Source organism: Galleria mellonella, unplaced genomic scaffold, assembly GCF_026898425.1.
Source record: "Galleria mellonella isolate WM207_F2 unplaced genomic scaffold, CSIRO_AGI_GalMel_v1 utg165, whole genome shotgun sequence".
In the NCBI taxonomy this organism is placed as follows: domain Eukaryota; kingdom Metazoa; phylum Arthropoda; class Insecta; order Lepidoptera; family Pyralidae; genus Galleria; species Galleria mellonella.
Window position 1 is genome coordinate 1,538,267 of NW_026442009.1, and position 24,179 is coordinate 1,562,445.

At 33.6% G+C, this 24,179-nt stretch overlaps 1 protein-coding gene across 12 annotated transcripts in view; it reads left to right on the forward strand.

Annotated features, from left to right (window-relative positions):
* The window catches only part of LOC113519076 (protein lap4-like), a 95,895-nt gene that overhangs the window by 69,285 nt on the left and 2,431 nt on the right, over positions 1 to 24,179 (forward strand). For 3 of the 12 annotated variants that reach the window (XM_052892701.1, XM_052892704.1, XM_052892702.1), the window contains 20 exons: positions 122 to 344; positions 1,013 to 1,203; positions 1,525 to 1,636; positions 2,211 to 2,518; positions 3,172 to 3,267; positions 6,985 to 7,242; positions 8,765 to 8,875; positions 9,359 to 9,538; positions 10,613 to 10,645; positions 11,241 to 11,399; positions 12,111 to 12,254; positions 12,639 to 12,734; positions 12,898 to 12,981; positions 13,198 to 13,317; positions 17,713 to 19,113; positions 19,513 to 19,618; positions 20,154 to 20,325; positions 20,781 to 20,922; positions 21,232 to 21,318; positions 21,905 to 22,084. In XM_052892701.1, the coding sequence (XP_052748661.1) occupies positions 122 to 344; positions 1,013 to 1,203; positions 1,525 to 1,636; positions 2,211 to 2,518; positions 3,172 to 3,267; positions 6,985 to 7,242; positions 8,765 to 8,875; positions 9,359 to 9,538; positions 10,613 to 10,645; positions 11,241 to 11,399; positions 12,111 to 12,254; positions 12,639 to 12,734; positions 12,898 to 12,981; positions 13,198 to 13,317; positions 17,713 to 19,113; positions 19,513 to 19,618; positions 20,154 to 20,325; positions 20,781 to 20,922; positions 21,232 to 21,318; positions 21,905 to 22,084 (4,203 nt within the window). Of the gene's footprint in view, positions 1 to 121; positions 345 to 1,012; positions 1,204 to 1,524; positions 1,637 to 2,210; positions 2,519 to 3,171; positions 3,268 to 6,984; positions 7,243 to 8,764; positions 8,876 to 9,358; positions 9,539 to 10,612; positions 10,646 to 11,240; positions 11,400 to 12,110; positions 12,255 to 12,638; positions 12,735 to 12,897; positions 12,982 to 13,197; positions 13,318 to 17,712; positions 19,114 to 19,512; positions 19,619 to 20,153; positions 20,326 to 20,780; positions 20,923 to 21,231; positions 21,319 to 21,904; positions 22,085 to 22,917; positions 22,964 to 24,179 lie in introns of all 12 variants that reach the window. The other 9 variants (XM_052892706.1, XM_052892708.1, XM_052892709.1 and 6 more) reach the window with 9 other exon arrangements.

A 24,179-nucleotide genomic window follows, 5' to 3' on the forward strand; every position in this document is an offset into this window, starting at 1 on the left:
AAAGGCAATCCTACCATTTGTAATATAGTTTTAATACATAAAAACAGAAATTTACTTTAATAATATAAATAAAAAAGAATTCTAGTTATTGCATAAACAATTGCTGTAAATACAATCGTAGATACCAACCGGTCGAGGCGTCATGTCCAAACCCCTCATCATCGGCAACCAATACGCCCAAGAATTAGAACCAGAGCAAAAGGAACAAAAGCTGAGTGTCCAAACTCCGGCGACCACGCCGAGCGCGAGCTTCAGTCCGTCCCCGACCGGTGCGGTCACCACAGATACGTATCAGAGGCTGCAGGCTTCACCACCGCCGCTCACTACCCCATACGTGCCACCAGGTAAACACAAGTGAAATTAACTTTGATAGTCCTATTTTTCTGTATGTTTAAAAGAAACGCATATCTTATAGCATTGACCCTAAGAAGGCCATACGCTTATATAATGTAAATGAACAATAACACCGCGTTTTTGTTAAATAGATATTACAATTAAATGTTTCCAATGAAGTAAGTTCATACCGCAGACAATATGTTTTACACGACAGGTTACTTTTGTTGTAAAAATTGGGTGTAAGAAGGGATATTAGATTGAAACATTTGGGATGTGGCAGACGAGGGACTTTTTTCTTAGAGAATAAACTTATCTTTCGTATTCGCCGACAATTTTCTGAATTTTTTATGGGCTTATAAGCATTATGCAGTGCATGTTGAAACTGCACAAACATACTTTTTCGAAAAATGGTTGCTAAATTCATACTTGTTTTTTTTTTCTTTTTTAATAAAGACATTGTCAAAAGTTTAAATAGATAAACAAAATTAAGTCTTTTTGCTGCAAATAGAAATGACAAATAAACTGATAGCCCACTTGATGGAAAGTGGTAACTGTCGTCTATACACATAAACAACATCATAGAATACACTACGAGTATGACGCCTATGGTACCTACTCTTAATGTGTTACTATTCTTGAGAATTAAGGTGTTTTGCATATGTATTACGTATTACAGTATACCAACAAAAGGTGCTAGTACACACTACGCTTATTCGCGATGGCGCCGGACTCGGCTTCAGCATAGCAGGCGGGAAGGGCTCGCCGCCCTATCGAGAAGACAGCGATGCGATCTACATCTCGCGTATATCGCCCCAGGGTGCCGCTGCCAAGGACGGCAAGATGATGGTTGGCGATAAAGTTGTATCTGTCAGTACATTTCTAAATATATTTATATCTATATTTTGAATAAGAAATTTAATTCAACTATTATTTTTAATAATGTAAAACTGTAACTGTCAACACAGTTGTGTACAACAACAATGTACAAATACAAAATATGAGAAGATTTAAAATTAATTCATTCATGTTGGTTGCTCAAATAATTCTATATTTACACTTTAAGTATTTCTATGTATAGTATATAATGATATTGCATTATGAATATCTACAGTACCAATCTCAAGCCAGTTGGAGAACTTGAAATATTCAATTTATCAATTGTAATGTAACTGAACTTTCTGTTTATAGATCAACGGTGTAGATATGGAGAATGCACCTCACGAAGCGGCGGTATCTCTGCTCACCGGCCACGAGAGATTCGTGAGACTCGTCCTACAGCGGACGATCACTTCCGACCAAGGTACGTACTAACGGGATTACGACTGGTTGTGAATGTCTGACAATTATGAATAGCTTCTATTTATCTTCTTAATCTTATACTGGCAGCGAAACCCTGCTGGTATAAGATAAGAAGCCCGCTGAATTAAAAATAAAAATATGCTTTAATTTAGGATGTCTGTCTGTGTACTAAATTACATTCGAATCCATACAGTTGTTCTAATTCCAATTAAGATATTTTTGTTACTCTTGTTAAAAAAATACTTTAGAACATTGTTATGCTATAAGAGACGTCACAACAAAGGCTCGAGCCTTTATGCGTATAAAGATGTGGCTAATATCAAATCAAAAGCTAATCTCTGCTAATAATCAAAGCTAAGCTCCGAAAACTCTTGTTACCTTCTTAGCCGTCACGGAGCTATCTTATTGATCTGAGGATTATTTGTATAACATGTGATCCCACTCTTAAGCGTTCTGGGACTAATTGGGCGGCTCTTTTTATTTTCTATTCTCTCTATATTTTTGTAGTATCCTATGCCCTTAAAATAGATGACGTTTATTTAATTTATAATATTATAATATTTTTGTCTTCATAGGCGAGTTACTCCCTCGGAAGTCAACGTCAGATGAAGTGAGAGACCACAAGACGAGTTTGCAGAATTTGAACATCACTCCTACACCTAAGCCCACCAATCACATTACCGCACCTCTTGTCGGCAACCACACCGCACATGTGGCGCCAGCATCGCACCCGACACACGCGACACACACAGCACCACGCGTGTCACCGCATATTGTGTCGTCCAACACACTGCCGCAAGCACAGAAGCAAGCTACGTACGCGCCCACAAACACTCTGCCGCCGCAGCCTGCACCGCGAAGATTAAGTCAGCCGAATGGGCAGGTGAGGCTCGGCGAACAATGCCCATTAAAAATATAACAGTTCATATCTACTGTGTATGTGTACATCAAGGACTGTTTACACTTTGTCAAGTGAAGTGCAAATGAGAAGTAATGTCATTTTTATTTTATCAAGTGCTAAGTGTTAAGAAAGCAGTTTGAAATAAATGTTGAGTATTTTTTTTTTTATTGAACTTGGAGTAATAAAAAAGCTGATGGGCCTACCTAATAAAGTGTTAATTATTGCTCTAGGCAACGGTTAACGCTTCATTAGGATAGAACATAAATAGTATCATAAGCATTACAGTATATACTGTAATGGCCATTGTACCCCTTTATGTATTGCACGTTTCTGCTACTTAACAGTGTTAATAGACCTCGCTTCTATTCAGTTTTACTTCACACTCGCACTTATCATTTAAGAATGTGATCACTGATTTTACTTGTCAATTATCATTTGCACTTCACACATGCACTTATCACTTAACAAAGTGCCAACAGACTATTGTTAAGTGTAATTGACGAAGATTCTTGTAGAATTATTAAAATCAGTGAAGTAGAAATAATAATTAGAGAAAAAAAACAGTAGCTTCTTACGCTTATTAGCAATGCACACGCTACGGATAGCCAATTAAAAATATTAATCATTCAACGCAGGCGCCCAAGTCAACGACTAACAGTACGAGCACGCCCCTAACACCTGGCGGCAATAACACGCACGGATCGAGCGACGATGTATTCGACGATATACAGGTAAGATCAACCCTAGCACGTAATTAATGCCCCCGGTCGTTTCACAGGTGATGGTATCGGTTTAACACGTTCACATCCGTGCTTCACGTTTCGCTTTACACCATGTCGTCGCCTATGTCTTCACTTGTCGCCTGGAAATGCCATTCGCTCACAAATAGTCGTGGGAGATATCGCACCTCTCGTATCTCGAAGTACAGAGCTCATACTTCGTGTTTACAAGGTGCTTTATCGATCTCTACTATCGAACAGCGGATATATTTTCTACATTTTTCTCTGCAATTAACTACATTTTACTTTTTCAGCAACCCTAAGTCGAGTCCAGCTACTTTCATTATTCTGAGAGTACACTACCTACTATCTTGCGAGTCCCAGATTATTATATTACTATAATACAATATACAAAAAACTTTTTTTTATATTTTTGAACAAAATGTGGTATCTATAAAAATATTTTGCATTTTAAAATGCATTTTTTACAATCTCCCTTATAATGTTGGTCTGTATTTGGTAGCTACTCTCAGGTAAATCTCAAGCCAGATTTATTTTTACTTATATTGTCATTCTGCTGATATATATCGCAAATTATATCATTTATTTTTGTAATATTTACAAGTATTATTATTTTTATTGCAATCTCAAAGTGTTAACAATACAACACTATTTACCGTCATCATTAAATCATTATTACTATTATTATATTTATTTCAAATGATTTTGTAAATTCTAAAATCATAATATAATCGCTTTAATCTATTCTTTATTATATTTTTTTATTTACTGATTTTTTTTTTATATAAAATATATTTATATTTTGTGTTAAATAAATTGGTAGTTGCAACTACATTACTTAGTTTTTATGGCATAGACGATTTAAACTATTATTTCCATCAATGAATTAATTGTATCAATCGGAAAAAATACTTTACCACGCCATTCTAAGCCAATTAAGGTATTTTATTAAGGTTTTAAAACCAAGAGTTTGTCTTACATACGTATTTTTTTTTAAATCGTCAATATCAAATTAGGTAGAAATAAATATTTACCATATTAGATTATTTAAAGTATAATACTTTATACCAGACTTAGTACTGCATAGTGCGTAGTTTTTAACCCGCCTGTTCTGTAACAGTAGAAGAGTTTTTAGGCTATGTTGAAAGTATAAAGTAGCAAATCCACGTAAAACTATGAGTGGCCACAATGAACAAACGCTTGTACGCTGCGTTTGCTATTGTTACATATCAGTAGTTAGCATGGGCTAGCTTTTGATATTTTATTACGTATATTATTTGATTACATCACAATCGCTTTTTAGAACTTATTTAAATAATTTTTTTTTTATTCCCTCAATCAAATCTCTGGAATTTATTTCCGACGATTTATATAAATGGATGAATCTTAATATGTATGTAACAATAAATACTTGTAGTATTTTGTTTTCTCTATCTCCTAAGGGATGTGACGTAAAAATAGATAAGGGGAGTTTTCAGTCGAGATCATATATCATTAAATTGTAATTATATACACAAAGATCATTCGCATGTAATTGGTAGTACAGTTACCTCTTATTCACACGACCGTTATTTTATCGTGAGTATACCTACGTGCGCGATTAGAGATAAGCCGATGTTATTATTACACTTTCTTGAATTATAGATCTTATGATTGCGTATCCTATGACTAGCTGTGTCTGCAAAAATTAGAGGAAGTTAAATTTAAATGTTTGTATAAAAGTGGTTTGGTGTAGTTCTTTACCGAAACCGTGATCAAACACGAAATGAACATATATTATTAATGGTATTTATTATATGATGAAACATTTAATGCACTGCAAAAATGCTCGTTTACAGATATCGTTTAATTTTCTTTAAAATTCTCCAGTATTTATGGGAAGCGCTTACTGAAGTTCTATCTTCCTCTCTAAAACATCTTGTAGACACGAGTTATAGCATTAATAATAAAGAAGCACAGCATTTTGCACACGTGTGATAAGAAGATAAACCAGAATATTTAGGAACAGTTAGAAATTATAAACACAGTAGGTCCAATATACCATTAATGAACTAACAGATAGAAGTAAACATTTCACCCCTTTTAATACTATGCTCTATACCCAGTCCTCACAAGAAGTCATCGTAAGATTTAGAAATAATTTCTATTTTTTACACGATGGTAACATAGCGACAATGACTTATACAAGATTGTCGTAATGACTTATTGCAAAGCAATCCCACTCACCCCGCTACAAGGGGCAAAATAGTGCCACTCATCCCGCTAAAAGGGTATACGCCAACGCGGTCGATAATTAGTCATTTGCAGTTTAGGTGCCGAACAATTAACACTAAGCTCGGAGTAGCAATTAAAAAATTTGAAGATGCGTCGTTTAGAGCTGAAATACGTGTTGCAAAACGTGCGTGGACGAAATGGAATATGGAGATTATAGGCTAATATGGAAGGTTATAGAAGTACTGATAGTAAAGTTGATGTTGTAATAGTAGTTAGTAGTCATACATATACTTACGGTAGCGGAATTAAACATAATAATTGTAATCAAATAGCCAGTGATATGGACTTTCGTAAGATAATATATAATTTAGTAAAATATCTCTTTTTAATCATAGGGTCCACACTTTAAAATAACGAATGTAAAATGAAATAATAAAAAAGGTATAGTCTAACCAGAAAGAACCTAAGTTGCTCACGACTGTATCGCTACTTCGGAGTAGAAATGACTTAATAATGTATTTTAGAATTTAACCCTCTAGTGATATGATATTTAAAATTTTAAAATAGTTAATACTTTTAAAGTTCTTTTGCTCATTTTTTGCATTAAAAAATGTCAATTATGACTATAATGTCAATCATGTGGGCTATAACACAATCATAATATATTTTTGTTCATAAAAGCAAGTAAAATTAAATATAGCGTAAAATTCTAATTATTTTGCATTTTTTTTTATAATTCCTAATATTCAGAAGCATTCGTCGACTATTGCCGTTGTAATGAACATAACGCTCGGCATGTTCACAATTTAAACATATTAAACTTGTACACCCATAGTAGCAAATATCAAAATAGACTTATGCAACAATCGTTTTGAAAGTCATTCGCGTTCAACAGAGACCTTCTAGTCACCATTTCCCAAATTTACCTAATAATAAAGTCAATCCTAATTTCTCATGGACTAACAGTTTATCATCACTTGACAGCTTCACATGTATCCTTTGTTATAATAATACTACTATCATCTAGATATAATCTAATAACTAGATAACATTGCGGAGTCTATGCGTGATTTTGGTACATATTTTACCACGTTTTCTTAATTTTTATTATGATTATGACCTAATTTTTAATATTAGATTCAAGATAGGGTTACTAATTTAATGGTGGAATCTTATTAATCAATTTACTTTTATAAAAAAAAGTAATACATAAAAACCCCTAATGGCGTGGTCAAAGGCATTTATTGACTGACAAATGACTGTCTCATTTTTTTTTCTTTATTACATACCAATATTATATGGATTACAATATTCAGAAGCGCAAAAAAAGAGCGAAGTAGGTACGAGTACTATCAGAATGATTATATTTTGTACTTTGCAACCTTATGTTGAGAATCACCTTTCTGATGAAATGTATCTGGACACGACTTACTCCTATTGCCTTCCTTTATGATAAGTTTCCATTGATACGATGTGAACGTGTTAAACGCGCAGCCATCGCGGCCGATCACGAACGAGGAGTTCCAAGCGATGATACCGGCGCATTTCCTGGGCGGGCCGCGCCCGGCCACCGAGCCGCCGGAAAGGGGCGTCCGCGTCACCGTGGAACGGCCGAGCGCCGCGGGCGTGGTACTACCACCGCCGCCGGCCACTCTAGGCCGTGTCACTGAAACGATCACCAAGTCCACCTTCACGGAGACCACTGTCACCAGGATCACGGATAACCAGCTCGTCGCGCCACTCATCATTGAAGTAAGAATTTGAGTTGATTTAAAGATTTACACTCGTCTTACGTAAAGCCATTAGATGGGTATTAATACTTTTGAATTCTGATATTGGAATGTTCGGTTATCTATTACATTACAGCATAGTTCGTGACAATTTCTACGGTCTTGGAAGTTATTTATTCTATTGTATCAAATTGTAATTTTTTTTCTATAACAAGATAATAAATTGACGAGTATAAATCTTTTTACCAATTATTTGGGTAGTTTTCGGGGAATTGTTAATGCAGCTTTGAGCTGTAATATCACAGAGCAAATAAATGGTAGTTGCTGCACTTTTACTGTTCATCAATATAAGTAGTGTATAAGAATATAAATGTAGATGTATACGTATATTGAGTGTAGCTAAAGGTTGGTCATATTTGAATATTTAACCAAATTTAAAAGAGTTTTTTTACATTATACTAACGAACTCTGAAACTAAATGCTTTATAATGTGAAGGCTTTACGTAAACAAGTAAAATTAAATGTTGAAGAATTAGACAGCACCGCATACTAAGAAGGAATTACTTGAGAATTGCTAATGACCAGCCTTTAGTGCAAATTGCACTATGAAGCCTTATTGTTTATTAACTGTAATATCACGCATCATATTTCTATATTGGGCGGTAAACCGTAATTTTGATCTTTGTAAGTGTGCGTTTTTATATCGCATATGTTATATAAGGAACATTTCCTTTGAGTGTAACTTCCCGGATAGCAAGAGCTACTGTCCGTCGAAGTTCGTTTCATTGGTAAATGTGTATTATATAATTATCTGAAAAACGCAGTGCTTATAGAGTAAAAATGGCGATGGTACAATATAGATACTGAATTTTAAGAGCTTCTTATAATTATTTGTGAAAATCTCTGTGAAATATTTGTATATAATTGTTAAATCTATTGTAAAAAATCAGTACATTTCTTCTGTTTTACTAATATTGCTCTAGTTAAAGTGTTGGGAGAAGAATACGTTCCATAAGTGGAATGCATTTTGAAATTATAAGAGAATAAAAATACTGTATTTGTAGTTATCGCTGTGTAGTCCCGGCATAGAATGGGCCACCCCTTTCTTTCCCGGGGGTGTCGTAAGAGGCAACTAAGGGAATTCAGTGGTCGAGGGATAGGCAACAGAGTCCCTCTTAAAACATCTCTAAAGCCTAACTGCGGATGCTTATAAGACATGTTGAAAAATAATATCCATATTTTAACCGATAACAGTGACAGTTTTAGTGTTATCGCTTTGGAACATTTGATTGTTCAGTAAAACAATAAATTTTACAAGACAAAATTGAACAAAAGACAGAATGGTAAAATACATGAAATGTACTGAAAATGAGACGTAATTAAGCGTAATACAGCGAGCTGTAGGTTAGTTTGCGAAGATTTTACTCTTTATTTCACCGTTGCTTTTCGCTTGAACGCTACTACTAGTATTATTATAGTTTTGTTTTTGGTTTATTACAATAAAATGATTGCTTTTATTATGTTGCTATTTCTCGTTGTTACAGGATGTGACGTTGGTGAAGGAGGGTGGTTCTCTCGGCTTTAGCATAATTGGCGGCACCGACCACTCGTGCGTGCCATTCGGTGGCAAAGAACCCGGCATATTCATATCACACGTAAGTTATATTTATTAATATACAAAGCAAAACTTTTGGATAATAATTTAATAATTAATTATTTTTTTGTTAATGTAAATGAACTGAAAAATGTGTTTACATTTAGAAAGGGAAAATGGTAGTTATCGGGATCCTATGAGTAAATCTTAAATTAGACATTCTAGATACTCTGTCTTGTTACAAACGCTTTGATAAAAACGATTTAATGAATAAGTGGCGCGCTTTTCGGAAAAAAGAAAAAGTTTATAATTTTTTCTACAGATAAATTGTACAAGAGATTGAAATCCGTTTACTATCATACGAGCTGTATGCTTGTGTGCTACCTTCGTGTTATAAAAAAAATTGATTATCTGAATTAAATAGTTAATCTGAAAGAAAAAAAAAACGCATCAGTCAAAACTCCAAAGTTAGTCAGCTGATAATTTTTTGACGTTTTTCGTACTCAATGCATTCTCTTTGGTTCATAATAAACATGTTACACAGGTCGTGCCAGGCGGGGTGGCCGCTCGTTCTGGTAAGCTTCGAATGGGCGATCGTCTTATCAAAGTGAACGGGACAGAGCTAACAGGAGCTACACACAGAGACGCTGTGCAATTATTGTTGCAGCCCGGAGCCACTCTCACACTCACCGTGCGACACGATCCATTGCCACAGGGATTCCAGGTTGGTGGAAAATCAAATACGCGACATGGGATTTGTTGATCTATTGACGTTGTCATAAAAATTGATTTAGAATAACGTATTTCCGATCATAAGCTAAGTTGAATATTTATGATCATAAATTCTAATAATTACTACGAAGTTTTTTTTTTAATTTATTAGTATTTTACTAACATTATTGGTTTTAAATTGATATATTTATAATTTTTCACCATCACATTTTTCTTTATAATGCATTATACAAAACAATTAGCGATTAACATTTAATTACCAATCTTGTGTCACTGACCGACATATTTTATCATTTTTATCGACTAATTATAAACTAAGTAATAATATGCATATTAGAATAATGTGCAGAAATGGATTGTTGTGATAAAATCAGTTTATATAATTATTATACGTACTTACACATACGAAAGCAGTGCAATGTTTTGCATGAATGCAAGTACGAGTTGTGGGTTATTATAATTGACACCAGTCGTGCGCCTAATGTGTCATGGAGTAGTGTGAGTTTATCGCTTGAAAGTAGACATTTGGCGGTACAAGATACCTGGATAATGCTTATGCACATAATATCCGGCTGCATTACTAAGGCAATTAGGCTGTGTGTGCTGCGAACTCTATCGCTTCCTGCAGTACGTACATCGTAACAACAAGAAACACTTCGATATAGACACTTTTATATTCAAAGAACTAGTATCACAGATATTGATTTTAATAGAAGTCGCAACTGTAATTGCGTGTAAATTTTTTGCCCTAAATAGGCTTTAACGAACTTACTTGAGTTCTAGCTAAATATCGATTCGGAGTTCTACATGAAAGGTATATTGGAAAATATTCAGAGAATCAACAAAAACATCATTACTGGCAGTGTTTTTAGCAACAACTTGTTTGAAATGTTCTCATACAAGAAAATGTAGAAATAATATGTCAGTAATAGTATACTTAATTTTCATATAAAATGAAACGCTTGCGTCGTCTACCTCTTTCTGTGTGTGTAGCTAGTACTGTTTATAAAACGCATAACGTTGTTTGTTTCACACGTGCGCTCGACGGCCACTGCGGCACATTCAGGGTCTCATTCAAGTTGAGATTGTTGACGCAACTGTAAGTGTGAACGACGCCCGCCGATCTCGAACTTCTGTGTGTTACTTTACCAATATATGTCAGAAACCCCATCCAGTCGATACGTGTGCTCAGCTATCGTCGAATCCTGAATGGTTATATCGTTGAAACGCTTTATTCTATCGTAGAGAGCGGCCCCTTTTAATATTTCAAACTACATCCGAAGTCCGAAATAGTTTATGCAGTAGCTTACACTTTATTACAGCTTTATTAGAACATTTTATACTGTAAACACTACAATACATCTACTGTCTTGTGCTAGGGTGGTTGTTTTAAATTAATGGAATGTGTATCTGTATATGTTCTATTATTGTTATATTTATATATGAAAGCTTATTACAGAATGCATGAGATGAGGCTTTGCATGTACTGTTGTCTAATGTGGAGTTAGTTGAGTATTGTAATAGTATATTTCGTTTCAAATAATAAGTTACTTATGTTTAGATTTTATATAGTAGTAAATTTTATCCAAGAATGAATGTCGTAATAAATAATTTTGGAGCAAATCACATTATAATTGTCTTATTTACATATGACGTGTTGTCTATTGTTTAACATACTATAATTATCTGACTAGGATCTAACCATCATAAAGCAAGAGGGCGAGAAATTGGGAATGCATATCAAAGGCGGTTTGAATGGTCAACGCGGAAACCCTAACGATCCAAACGACGAAGGAGTCTTCATATCGAAAATTAATAGCGGCGGTGCAGCTAGAAGGGATGGTAGACTTAAAGTAAGTTTTATTGTTTCAATTTACTGTTTTAATTATAAAAAACTAGCGGCCCGGTACGTGCTTTGCTACGTATAAAATGAAATAATAAAAAAATACATATTTTATACATTTGGACAATTCTGTCAACACTGAAAAAAGTTTCAATTTGACAGCACAATCCCCACCTTAAAAAAAGTTTGAATTTGACACAAAAATCCCCATTAACAAAATGATCTGCCATTTATTGAATTCATTTGTTACAAAAAATGTAATAAATGAAGAACCGCTCGACCGATTGTGTGCAAACTTCACATAAACCATCGACTAAATAGTCCGAATAAAGCCTAGTGATAGTGGTGAGTCCGTTCTTGAGTTATAAAATTACAACGAAAAGTGGCATTAAATATATATATATATATATATATATATATATATATATATATATATATATATATATATATATATATATATATATATATATATATATATATATATATATATAATTTGTCTAGAGGTTTGTTCAAGTTGTTAGCTGTGAACTGTATTAGTTTTAGGTTATTAATGCCACGTATTTGTACTTTTATAACAACACTTTCTATCTTCATATCAATTAATTTATTATTATCAATGTATTTGAAGAGAGATTTAGGAGGAGTTTAACCGAGTTTTAATGGCCACAGTCGCCAAATCTATTCCTTCTTAACATTCATTAAAACTAACGTTCTAATACAGGTCGGCATGCGTCTACTAGAAGTGAATGGCGTGTCCCTTTTAGGCGCGACGCACAATGAAGCCGTAAACGCGCTACGTTCCGCTACTAACGCGCCGCTGCATCTTGTCGTGTGTCATGGATACACGCGGCCGGAGAAATATACCGTAAGTTACACTTACATAATCTACGATTCACATCAAAAGGTTGTATACAAATAGTCATAAAAATTTGATGGTTTTTTTATGCGTTTAATTAAAAATAAATGTATTCAAATGTTGCCATTTGTATTCAAATTGTTGATGTTAACTGTATTTCTAATTACATAAATGCCATGTAAATGCGCTGACACTGACTTGTGGAGCTCTGCACTTGGGTGTAATTGCACCAAATAAAAAAAAAACCACGCAGTTATATCCATGAACAAATCTAGCTTTAATCTTAAGCACAAGTTTGTTTCCGAATTCCGGCACTGCTTAAATGTACTCACAAAAAACTTGTGCAAGTTCATTTTCGTAGTGTTAGATAGAGATAGACGTATGTTTGGACAGACCGGTAGCGAAAGCGGGACGGCAGACACTGGCGGCTCTCTGTCTCACTCAACGTCAAGCCTCGACCGAGATGAGCCCTTGCATCATCATCAGCAGGTATTTGTTGTCATTTTTTATGTTTTTAATTATTAATATTTTTCTTAAATTTTTACCATTACAGTCACATGCATATTTTTTATAAATTGTTTTTCTTTTCTAATCATGGCAATGTAAATTGAAAATAAATCATTAAATCATCACGTATATTTATAAATTACAGGAGCAACATTTCCAACAGGATCTAGTTGAGTTTGAACATGAGAAACAAGTCGCAGAAATGAGAGAAAAGTCTACGCCAGAAAAGGTAAAAATTTTTGTTTCTTAGTTTGTCAACAAGTGTTGTAACTGTATTAGACAGTTATAAGTTATTTAAATTTGTGTTATGAATGTGAACTCGACGAATTTATTTTGGTGCAAACAGAAGTAAGATTATTATGATAATTTTTGTTTGCATACTCACATATTACAACAAATTAGGTATAATGTTGATTTGGTGTTAAAACTACTCGATATGATGTAGGTGTTAGACATAGTCCATGCCGTTGAAAGCATGGCTATGGAACCCGTGCCGCCAACATCGCCCGAGCCCCAACACAAGACGACTACAGTCGTAATGTCAAAACACACACTCCAACCTCAGGTGAGTGATCGAAATATATCTTAATACAGCTAGAGATAACTACTGTATACTTGTATTAGAGGTTTCTTACACTATCATACACATAATAATTCATAAAATATCTTATACATTTTTAAACGATTCCCAATTTGTATTTTTTATATGCCACGCTATTATATTGCCAATTTTAAATATATTTTGATAATTATTTTTCGAAACGACGGAATTAGGATCAAAATGATCCCATCTCAATTTTATGAGCATTTATTTGCCGAGCAAAAAAGGCTTATTGCAAAGCAAAAACTACTTACAGATACACAATTCCACATTCTAAATTCAAATATTTCAATCTAATATGCCTACGAAGTATATTTTTTGCGGAGCTGAATATACTTACTTGTCATAAGTAAGTACAGGTGATAATGAAAAATAGTTTATGATTCTTAAACTACAAAGTATTTGATAATTTTTAAAATACGCCAATGATATGTTAATACAAATATAATTCAATATATATGATAGTGTAATAAGCCTCTTAGGCCTATAACTATGAAATTACTGTTTGTATTGAGATTGATTTTGGTTCGCGTTAACAATTCAATTTTAATATTCAAAGTAAAATAAACATTATCATGACTATAATCCCTAATAGAGTAGTGAAAACAGTGGTAGTTGATTTTACGAAATATGACTACGTTGGTAAAAAATGCGATTATTTTCTAAAAGACTGTAATTTCATAGAAAAAAAGGTCTTAATATAATACTTTCGAATTAACCTGTCTTTAAAACTATATAGACAAGCCAGAATATAGTATCAGTTTGGTAGTAAAGTCTAAAGTATTATAGTACTAAAGCAATAACTTGCCATGGTGTAGTGTACAGAACCTTGATACAAGTTTTATTTGAAGTTGCTAGTTATAAAGTTATTGTAGAAAAAGGGATTCATTCTCGTTACAAAATTTAGAATGTTGTGAATTTTTGATAACTTCACATCTGTGTACTACACTCATAAGTAAATCGTAGAATGAAACGTAAGAATGGTTAATATATTTCTGGAAATATGCATGTAAATTATAAATTATTACATTAAGTCTTCTTTTAACCAAAAATATTTTTCTCTTACTGAAGTTATTTATAATAAGCTTATACCTATTTAATTAATAAAAAGTAAAATTTTTCAGCATGGAAAGTAAAATATAGCTTTGTATTATAAATTATAACTACCTATTTAACATAATATTTGTAAAGACCATAAAAATGTTGCCATGTATTTTTTGCACGATTGGCAATCCCTTGAGTAATTGATGGCATGCACTTTGTATATTTTGTAGTATAAAATATTTGCTTGCATGAAAATATACTTACTTATGTATTGAACTCTCTATGTATATTATAAGTATATTTTATAACTTATCTTCCAAAATAAATGTTTAGTATATTTACAGTATAACCTTTATTATATGTAGATGGTATGAATCAGAAGGATGGCACATTATTAGGAACCTATTACGTACACTTAAATAAAATTTCTCTTTAGGTTTGTACTTGTAAACCTCGTGATTGATTACCCAATGGGGAATAGGATATATTCTGCATGTACCCTGACTTTAAGTTCTCTATGTTGAAATGAACGAAGTTTATTGTAATAGTGGTTTTAAATGTATTTTGTCAGAAACATAGCGACACATATTTGTTTTGATATACTGTAGCTTAGATCAATGTCGTCATGTGTTAGCTTATGTACCGACTTTCTCTGCATAGAAGACAACCAAATATTATCCCGACTTTAAAAGTTATATTTACAAAAAATATTACGTCCGTTGCAGAGTGCTAACCCAGAGGAAAAGGAGGGAAACACATAGCCCATCATGTATGACATCTGTCCAAAGTGTAATTGTAAAAAATAGTTAATGTTTATATTATGTTAGGTTAGTGTTTTATGTCCATATAATGTTAACACTCACAAATATGTGATAATTATATTGCTCCAATTTAAAATATTTGTACATACTTTAAACAAGGTGAAGCGTTGGAGTGTATTGTTTTTTTTTTTTATTAAATCGGTTATTTTTTACATTACAGTCTATTCGTGTAATCAATTTCAAAATATTTTATTCATGCGAAAAAAAAACATAATTGTATAACATTTTGTTAAGGAATTAAATTGCGTTGGTTCGACAACTAAATGTAATAATAATAAATAAAAATGTCAGGATTAAATTTTCTATACACCTTTTTAGGACTTCATTCAAAAATAATTTTTAAGACTACTAATTAGTTTTAAATGAATTTGTAATTGTAAAATTATTTTATTTTTATTAATTACAATAGATTAATTTTTTGTGCAAGCATGATATTTTTTGTTATAAATTATTTTAAACAACCATGAGTTCATTCATCACGGAAAAGTAATAAAGCTAATTATAAAATATACCAAACTTAATCTATTAAGATAATAGATTTTATCTCCCATACTCTTGCAGATTTATAATTGAATGATTTAACCATTCATGTAAACTGTCCGGTACATTTAGAGAGATGTTATTAAATAAGGAATTTGTAATGTGTGTTCTTGAATAAATGACTTCGTTCTTAAGTGATGTTTATACATTAGTTTGTGTGTAAGACAGTGACTGTTTTTAGAACATTGGAAGATATTTACAATGGTGAAAATAATCCGTGGAAACCTTTATGACTGCTAGAATGGCTCGTGGTTCAGTGGAAGTGATTTTGAGTGTATTTTAATATAAAATTTTATGTATATAAAAATGATCTTATACTTCATTTAGTAGAAAGAGGTGGGAATAATATTATAATATTTAAAATGATATTATCGATTTATGTTGTATCTAAGTGTTAGAATGCGCTCCAAAAGCAAAATTACACGTGGTTACAATAAATACATCTATGGCCATTTACGATCCTGTAACATCTATAAATGAATTAAATATTTATAGTTATTCTTAATTACTATACATACCTACATGTATTCAATATCACACCAATTTAAATAAACCTGCGATAATGCGCAAAAAGCTAGAAAAAATTGACTGAAACAATAATTCTCTATTGAATAGTCGTTATAAAATTATAAATGGTAGATATATCAAAATTATTTGGAGGGCACGTTTTAATATGTATATCTATTTCATACTATACGGAATATTCTATATATAAATATACTGGTAAGTCTGCTCTTTAAATTATTGCCTAAAACGTATATTTGTAATTTTTTATTTTTAAACTAATACGTTAAACATTTATATTAATGCAGGTTACTTATACTTTATTTTGATTGATATTATATTTGATATTATATTTATTATGATTGTCTAATGATAATTCTGTATACGTTTTAGGCATAGTTAATTGGCATAGACTATTAACCTAAGATGCTCCCATGAATATACTTTATTTTATTGTTCATATAAATTGACTGTTGTATAATTTAAAATGACCAATATGAATGTTTCTATTTAACGATGCCCCTAAGTAGAGTAATTAAAAATTCCATAAGCATTTAAAATTCTATTTTAAACTTTTGTCAATATCAGTATTTAGTCTTTGCTATACATGACCAATTTTTATACCGTTTAGCCAATTTTTTATCCTATCTTATATTAAAAATATTGCTTCGGTAATTACACACAGATTACCTATATATCTGGTTGACTTGGAGAGAATGCTTATTAGCATTAAATCCGCCTTTTGAACCATTAACTATAAATGGTCATTAAAGTTAAATAAATAAATTAAAACAAGATGCTACTCCTATTTAATATACCTGCAGACACATCGTGTTTTTATTTAGATTTCCTACATATCGATGGAATTCCTTTATCACTTTGAAACATATTTTAGGCAATGTATAAAAAAAAAATATTTTTTCTTATTAAAGCATAATTTTAAGCTCAATTTTTATCATTAAATTATACTTTAGATTTACGTAAGTTGTGATGTTTGGCCAAAACACTATTTTAACTGCCAATTATTTTACTATTTGATAATTATTGTGTGTAATCCATTATTACTTTTAAGATATATAATTATCTAATTACCGTTATGTTTTAGTGTTGCATTTAAATACATGATGTTTCAAAAAAAAAAGTTTATTTTCATTTTATGCTAGCATGTTTTTAATGACATTTATTTTGGAAGATTTGTGTTCCTTGCCAACTCCAGCTTTACAGTTATTTCTCGCCGGCCAATTTTCTATTAATTTGTTTAAGCTAAGCTATATTTTTGTGCAAGTGGCTTGCTTATTAAAGTGTGAGATAGACATAAATGATTTACTATTACATTCCTTAATACAGACAACTTATCTTACACTTATTTTCTTTTAGTTTGGCCAATAATATGTTAAAGTAATTAATTTTAAAGTACGAGTGGCCTAGTACAGTGTATTGGTTTGGTTAGTCGTCTAGTTCGCAAGTGGTGCCCCACTCGCCGCTCGCAGTGTTTACACAGCAGAAGACGAAGGCGCAGTCTCCCTCCACACCGACCACCCTTCACCGACCACCGTCCGCAACCGACGGTACATCTGTCGACCTGCCGCCAACGCCATCACCACCGCCACCACAAACGCAACGTCCTCTACAACCGCCGCCGCCTCCCCCCGTCAAACAGAAACCACAAGTGCCGCGAAAACCACAAATGAAGCGAGTTAGTTTCACTCGGGAACCAGAACACGAATCCGATCATTACGAACCGTTGTCGGCGAACGATACGATAGCGACCCCCCGACCCTTAATGCATGACGACGATGCGGACTCTAATAGTTACGAAACTAACGATGCATGTACGGGAATTAGCTCATTACTAATACGAAATCGACCACCGAAAGCCACGCTGGAGGTTTCGAGACCTGTCCATAAGGCAAGTTTAGTACTTCCCGAAGACTTTATCATACCTCCTCCGCCTTCGTTTGATACGAACGAAAATAATATTTCTGTTGAGAATGAGTTGTGTGTGCCGCCCATTGTTGTCGTTCCTGAGCGTATTGTGCTTCCCGAGCATGACGAAGCGGAAACATCCATGCAGTGTTCAAATTCAACCAATAACTCGCCCGACACTGAAGTACCACCTCCCATAAATTTTAACGCTTATCCGGCGTCTGTAACACAACCGCTCAATGTAGATGACCGGCCCCGGTCTGCCATAATATCAAATGTGCCTTCATGTCAAGTCTTTCGTAGTTCTGAATATCCATTTATTAGTAGTGATGAGTATTATAATGAATTATCAGTTAGTCCTATCGGAGAACCCGATCCGCCTGAATTGCTGCAAGTACAGTACAAAACTTTGCCTATAGTTTCACACATTCCTAACTCCCCTTGCAACGTTCATCCAGATCAAACGTATGATGGCTCTAAAAACAGTACACTTCATCAATCATTAAGAGATTTAAGAGTAAAAAATTTATCACCATATATGGTTCATTCCACCACATACCCTCCTCCGATCGACCCATATCCATCTTTGACAACGGTTGCGGGGACTTTCAATCCATATACCAATACTGTTCCAGTTTGTACGAATAAAAGTTATCCCATTCATAATAAACAAGAGCCCCCCTCTCCTCACAGCACGTTAGGGAAGGACATAAATGCAAATGTCACGCAAACAGCCCTGTTACATGCGGATGATAGGCCTAAAAGTGTTCACTCAGAGAGAAGAGTACATTTTGGCGAAGTGACGACTGCGCCTGATTCAGATAGATTGTCAGATTCGGAACTGGTGAGGCAAGAGAGTACCTCGCCCGCATCCACCCTGAAACCTGGATGGAGCAGCAAAATCAAAGCCTTCGCCATCGGCGAGGTAATCATTAATGTACGGCATCTTACCCTCACACACACACTCAGCTTCTTTTGATTGTGTTCGTCGACAACCCAACCAGAATATATGACTAAAATACACACATCAGTTTATCATCCTTCTATTTTCCTTTTCCATTTTTGTTACTTACCCAATTACGTTATTAACTTATAATTACATATATTTTGCATGATTAATTTACATTTGCATCATTTTTTTATTTTATATACATACTAATAATATCGCTGATAAATTAACAACTGTATATTGACTGCATGGTTGTTGACCCTGGAAAGAAGTTTCACTGCTTGTAAATATCATGAGCTTTTAACGTCATCGTGATTTAAACACTGTTTAATTAATAATTTAGAAAGATTTTAATATATTCCGATGTATTCTCAGGCTTCCCCACCTCATTCTGGTAATTTTGTGAAAGCATCTGTCAGCGACAAGAAGAAATTCTTCGAAAATGCAATGGAAGAAAGTCACAAACCGTCGCCAAAGCCAGGTATGTTAAAGAATTCCGTGATACTTTTACTCTACTAATTTTCACAGTTTTGCCATGACATTTCTCATACTCATAAGTCGCCACTCGAGAGAATTTGTTTTAAATTTCTACTGCTGGAGGATTTTTGTCTTACTCTTCAGACATAAACACAGTAGTGTATGCATTTGATGATGATGATGAAGACGGCGGTATTAATACAGTAATGGATCCAAGCTCGTCACAAATATTTCTTTTAGTGTAAAAAGGGTGATATCAAGTTTTACCGGATGAAGGGTAAGTGGTCGTGGCAAGCCAAGAACGCTTGCAATGCCAGAAGGATCACCCACGTGTTGTGGCTTGAAAATTTCCTGTTTATCCCATAATTTAATTGCCAAATCTTGTCCTGGCATGAATACCTTATTCGTATTATTTTTGTGTTATCCGCTGTTACGTGTTTATAAGCCAAATTTTATGATGATTAGGTTTTTAACCTAAGAGGTAACAAACAAACTCATATTCATATTTATGATAAAAGATTTCATTACAACATTTGCAGAGAGAGTTTTTACATTCCTATCGGCGGATGAGGTGGAGAAATTGAAGCAGGAAGAGGAACGGAAGATGGCATCTCTATCGCGTGCAGAAGTCGACTCGTGGTCCCCGGGGGAGGACCGCCAAAGCGAATACAGCTCGCATTCCGACGAAGAACCTTATGAGAATGGCCATAGGTATTAATTTGCAACATCATAGCTTTTAAATCCCACATTAGGGTTTGTAGTATAATAGATTGTCGTCAACTCTTACGAACGCTAGCGTGGAATTTGAAAGCTGCATTGACAGAACATTTTGCTCAATTGTATCATCAGGCGACGTTAAACAAAAAAGTTTATCTTCAAATGACAAGTAAAACAAGGGCCTATAGTGCTCTCCTATTTCGTCGAACATAATGGATTTACGGAAGGCCATACATTGCTTGGAAACTTTGGCAAGCAATTGTAATGTTAATGGATCTGAAGTTACGTTGATTCTTAGCCGTGTTAGAGGCCATCATGCTCTGACTAGGCTTACATGATGACGGCTTATCATGCATTCTGAATCAGTGCTTTTCAAGTGAGGGATAATAGGTCAAGATCGATGAAATTTCTGTTCTTATTTTAAATTGCATTATCATTTTGTATTGTAGTGTGTCATTGGGTGGCGTCAGTCCGTCAGCAAAGTCCCAGCGGCGGCGGGCTGGACGCGATGGTGCTGAAAGTGAAGACGCAGCTACGCGAGCCGCCCGTCGAGCAGCTTGGCGCGCCGCCCGACTTCGTTCGCTCGAACAGGTATACCAAGAGTTCAATTATTACTCTGTAGGCTAACTTTATTTCATGTAAAGAGTGATCGCTCGTCTTATTCAGTATCCCCCCTCATTAGATGAAGATATTTAACATCCCAGTTATAGAACGTAAATAGTATGTCATAGTTACACATACACATTTGGCGGGAAAATAGTAATGAAATACTGTAAATATTGTAGTAATTAAATTAGTGCCAATTATTAATTATAATTTAAGTGCTTAAGATTTATATATTTTTAACCGAGTTAAAAAAGGAATAAATTATATGTTTGAATGTATATTTTTTTATTCTAGGAAGCAATCGAGTCATCAAAGGCAATAAAAAACTTGGCGGGTCCTGTGAATGATGTCATTCCGCCGAGGGATAAATCTCCGTCCGAGGTAACTATTCTATAGAATTATATTAAATGTATTTGAATGTTATCCACTTAAAATTACTAAGCATCTTAGTTCGTAATTGGAAAAAGTGAACTAGATGGCTGTGATATTTTGTAATTTTTACAATATTTTATAAAATAAAATAATCACGCTAAGAAAAAAATACAATATATAATATTTTAATTAACATAATAACTAGTTCATTTTCGCTACCATAGATTGTGTTGTCATAATCCAATAATAAAATAAATACATGTTGTTTGTCTGTAACCGTTAACATCGAATGGTTATTAACATTAATGCATTTATAGTTGGTGTTTCATTACAATAAGGAAGCATCATAAAAAAAAAAAAACTGATTCCTTAATAATGTCTACACATAAAAGTTTTACTATACTATATTTCAAATACATTTTGTTTTAAAATTTGTAGGTGTAATATGCATACTTGTAATAATTGTTGTTATGACTAAAAGCTAACATGTGGTAACTGATGTGTTAAATGTGGGTGGGTATCAGTGTCGCTTGGTTGGCGCAATATGTTCGTTCATACTGGGTTGTGAATGTCAAATTGGCTTTACAAATTATAGAAATGGCCTCTACCACGTATCGCGTTACGTACAAAACCGGGGCCTATACTAGCGGTGAAGGAGAAAGAAAAGTTATTAGATGAGCGCATAACACTACGCACCGAGGAATATGTGTGCCCATCCACCGGCGAGACCAAAGTGCGGACGGTCGAATACATAGAGAAAGTGATTGAGAAAGAGGTACGCGTCGCTACGCACTGTAAATTGTGCTGCATAGTATATAAAAAGACGCTGTACACAAGCAATGCCGTATCGTGTGTGGTTGTTTATTATTTATATTTCTATATCTTACAATATGCTTAGCTTTTTACGTGCAATTTATACGGACTGTGGAGATTGTGACTTGACTGCTAAATACGACAGATAAAACATTGTCTTTACTGACAGCAGGAGGGTTATGTTTTTACGTGTATGTATGTATGTGCTAGTTCTTATTTCATATATAAACCGCTAGAGATGACTTTAAATATGTTAACATCTAAGTAAAATGCATTTTATCGACATTTTGGTCTTGATCCTACAATATGAATGCTTTGTTATAAAAAAGGCTCTAAAAGGGTTTGAATATATTATTTAAATATGTTTTACTAGACGAATACCTGAATGATTATAGTTCTTTACGTTATTTCACTCCGGAATCCTTTTTATCGTTTCGTGACTTTGTGACTTTTGTTTAATATAGGCGACTGTTATGTGACTATCGACTGACTAGTTTAACTATGTATAAAAACACTTGGTGTTAATATTATGGGCCTATCTAAATGCACATGAATTATTTAGCACATTCCAGTGAAACACCATCTGTTGAGGTAGATTAGAAGATTAGTTTAATCACGTAGAATACCTAATTTGATGTGGTGTTGCAATAATATAATTTTCCTCGATAAGAAATATCAAAGATGTAAATACATAGTATATATTATCACTATATTCTTGATATATTTGATGTTTTATCTGTTGCATGATACTGTGGCATGGCATGCTAATATAAATATTATATATTATTTTGTCAGACGATACCGGGATTCTAGAGATGAGAAACCACATCTACAGTTAACGGTTTGTTGTGTTATTATATTTATTATTTTATACTGTTGCTTTGATTGTGCACAGTTAACTCACTAATAGCTTGCTTGCTTTTTCTTACTACATAAAGGGATATTTGGTGTTACTTTGTACATTTTTTGTTTGAAATTTTTTGGTGGATCGAGTATAAAAATTGAAATGTATAGTATATTATTATTCTGTGTATACTTTAGAGCAAGTGTTTTAAGCTCTAAATGTAGAGTAAGATTAAGCGTATCTTCTTTCTTATACTATTTTGTTTAGCGTAAAGTGGTATGTTTTAAAGCCTTTCTAAAAACTTTCTTTCTTTTCTAAATTTTTTTTCGCTGTTAAATTCCAACTCTTGTTTTGTTCTCGGTATAATTTTAGTCTAACTCTGTCTTTAGGTATATGTCTCAAAGCATTTACCATTTGTGTATTAGGTGAACTAAAAGGTACAATAGCTATCTGGCAGCAAACACAAACCACCTAAATGAACCGGTCAAAATGAAGTATTTTGGAGTAACATTACAATAAGGCTAATCTATTTCATGGTGTTTAGCGATAAATGTTGTTTAATCCTACTAATATTATAAATGTGATAGTCTGTAAAGATGTTTGTATGTTTGTTACTCAATTATGCTTAAACGGCTGATTGAATTTGATTGAAATTTGGTACACGAGGATGTTACGTATGTGCTAGAACACATAGGATACTTAATCCACTGCTTCACGGGGGTGGTAAGGCCGCGGGATAAAAATAATAAATAAATACTTCAAAAGATTTAAATAAATGTTTGCATTATAATATAACAGTTAATTAGTTACTAATACTTTTTTTTACGTTCTTTGACAATAATATCATTGATATATATATAATAGCACTAATTATATTGAACAAATGAAGATTCTAATTAAGAGACTATTGTTATTGCATGTACGAGGTTTGTCCGGAAAGTACGTATAAAAGTTTTTTAAAAATTTTATTTTACAATTATTCAGGTAAATCAATTTTATCCCCTTCAAAGTACTCCCCCTGTGACATAATGCACTTGTGCCAACGCCGTTTCCACTGTGAGAAGGCTCCTTGAAAGTCCTCTGGTTGTAGGTTTCTCAGCTGCCCCGTCGTAGCTTTTTTTATCTCATTTATGTCCCCCAAATGCCGCCCCCGAAGTACCAATTTGGTTTTTGGGAACAAGAAGAAGTCACACGGGGCCAAATCCGGCGACTC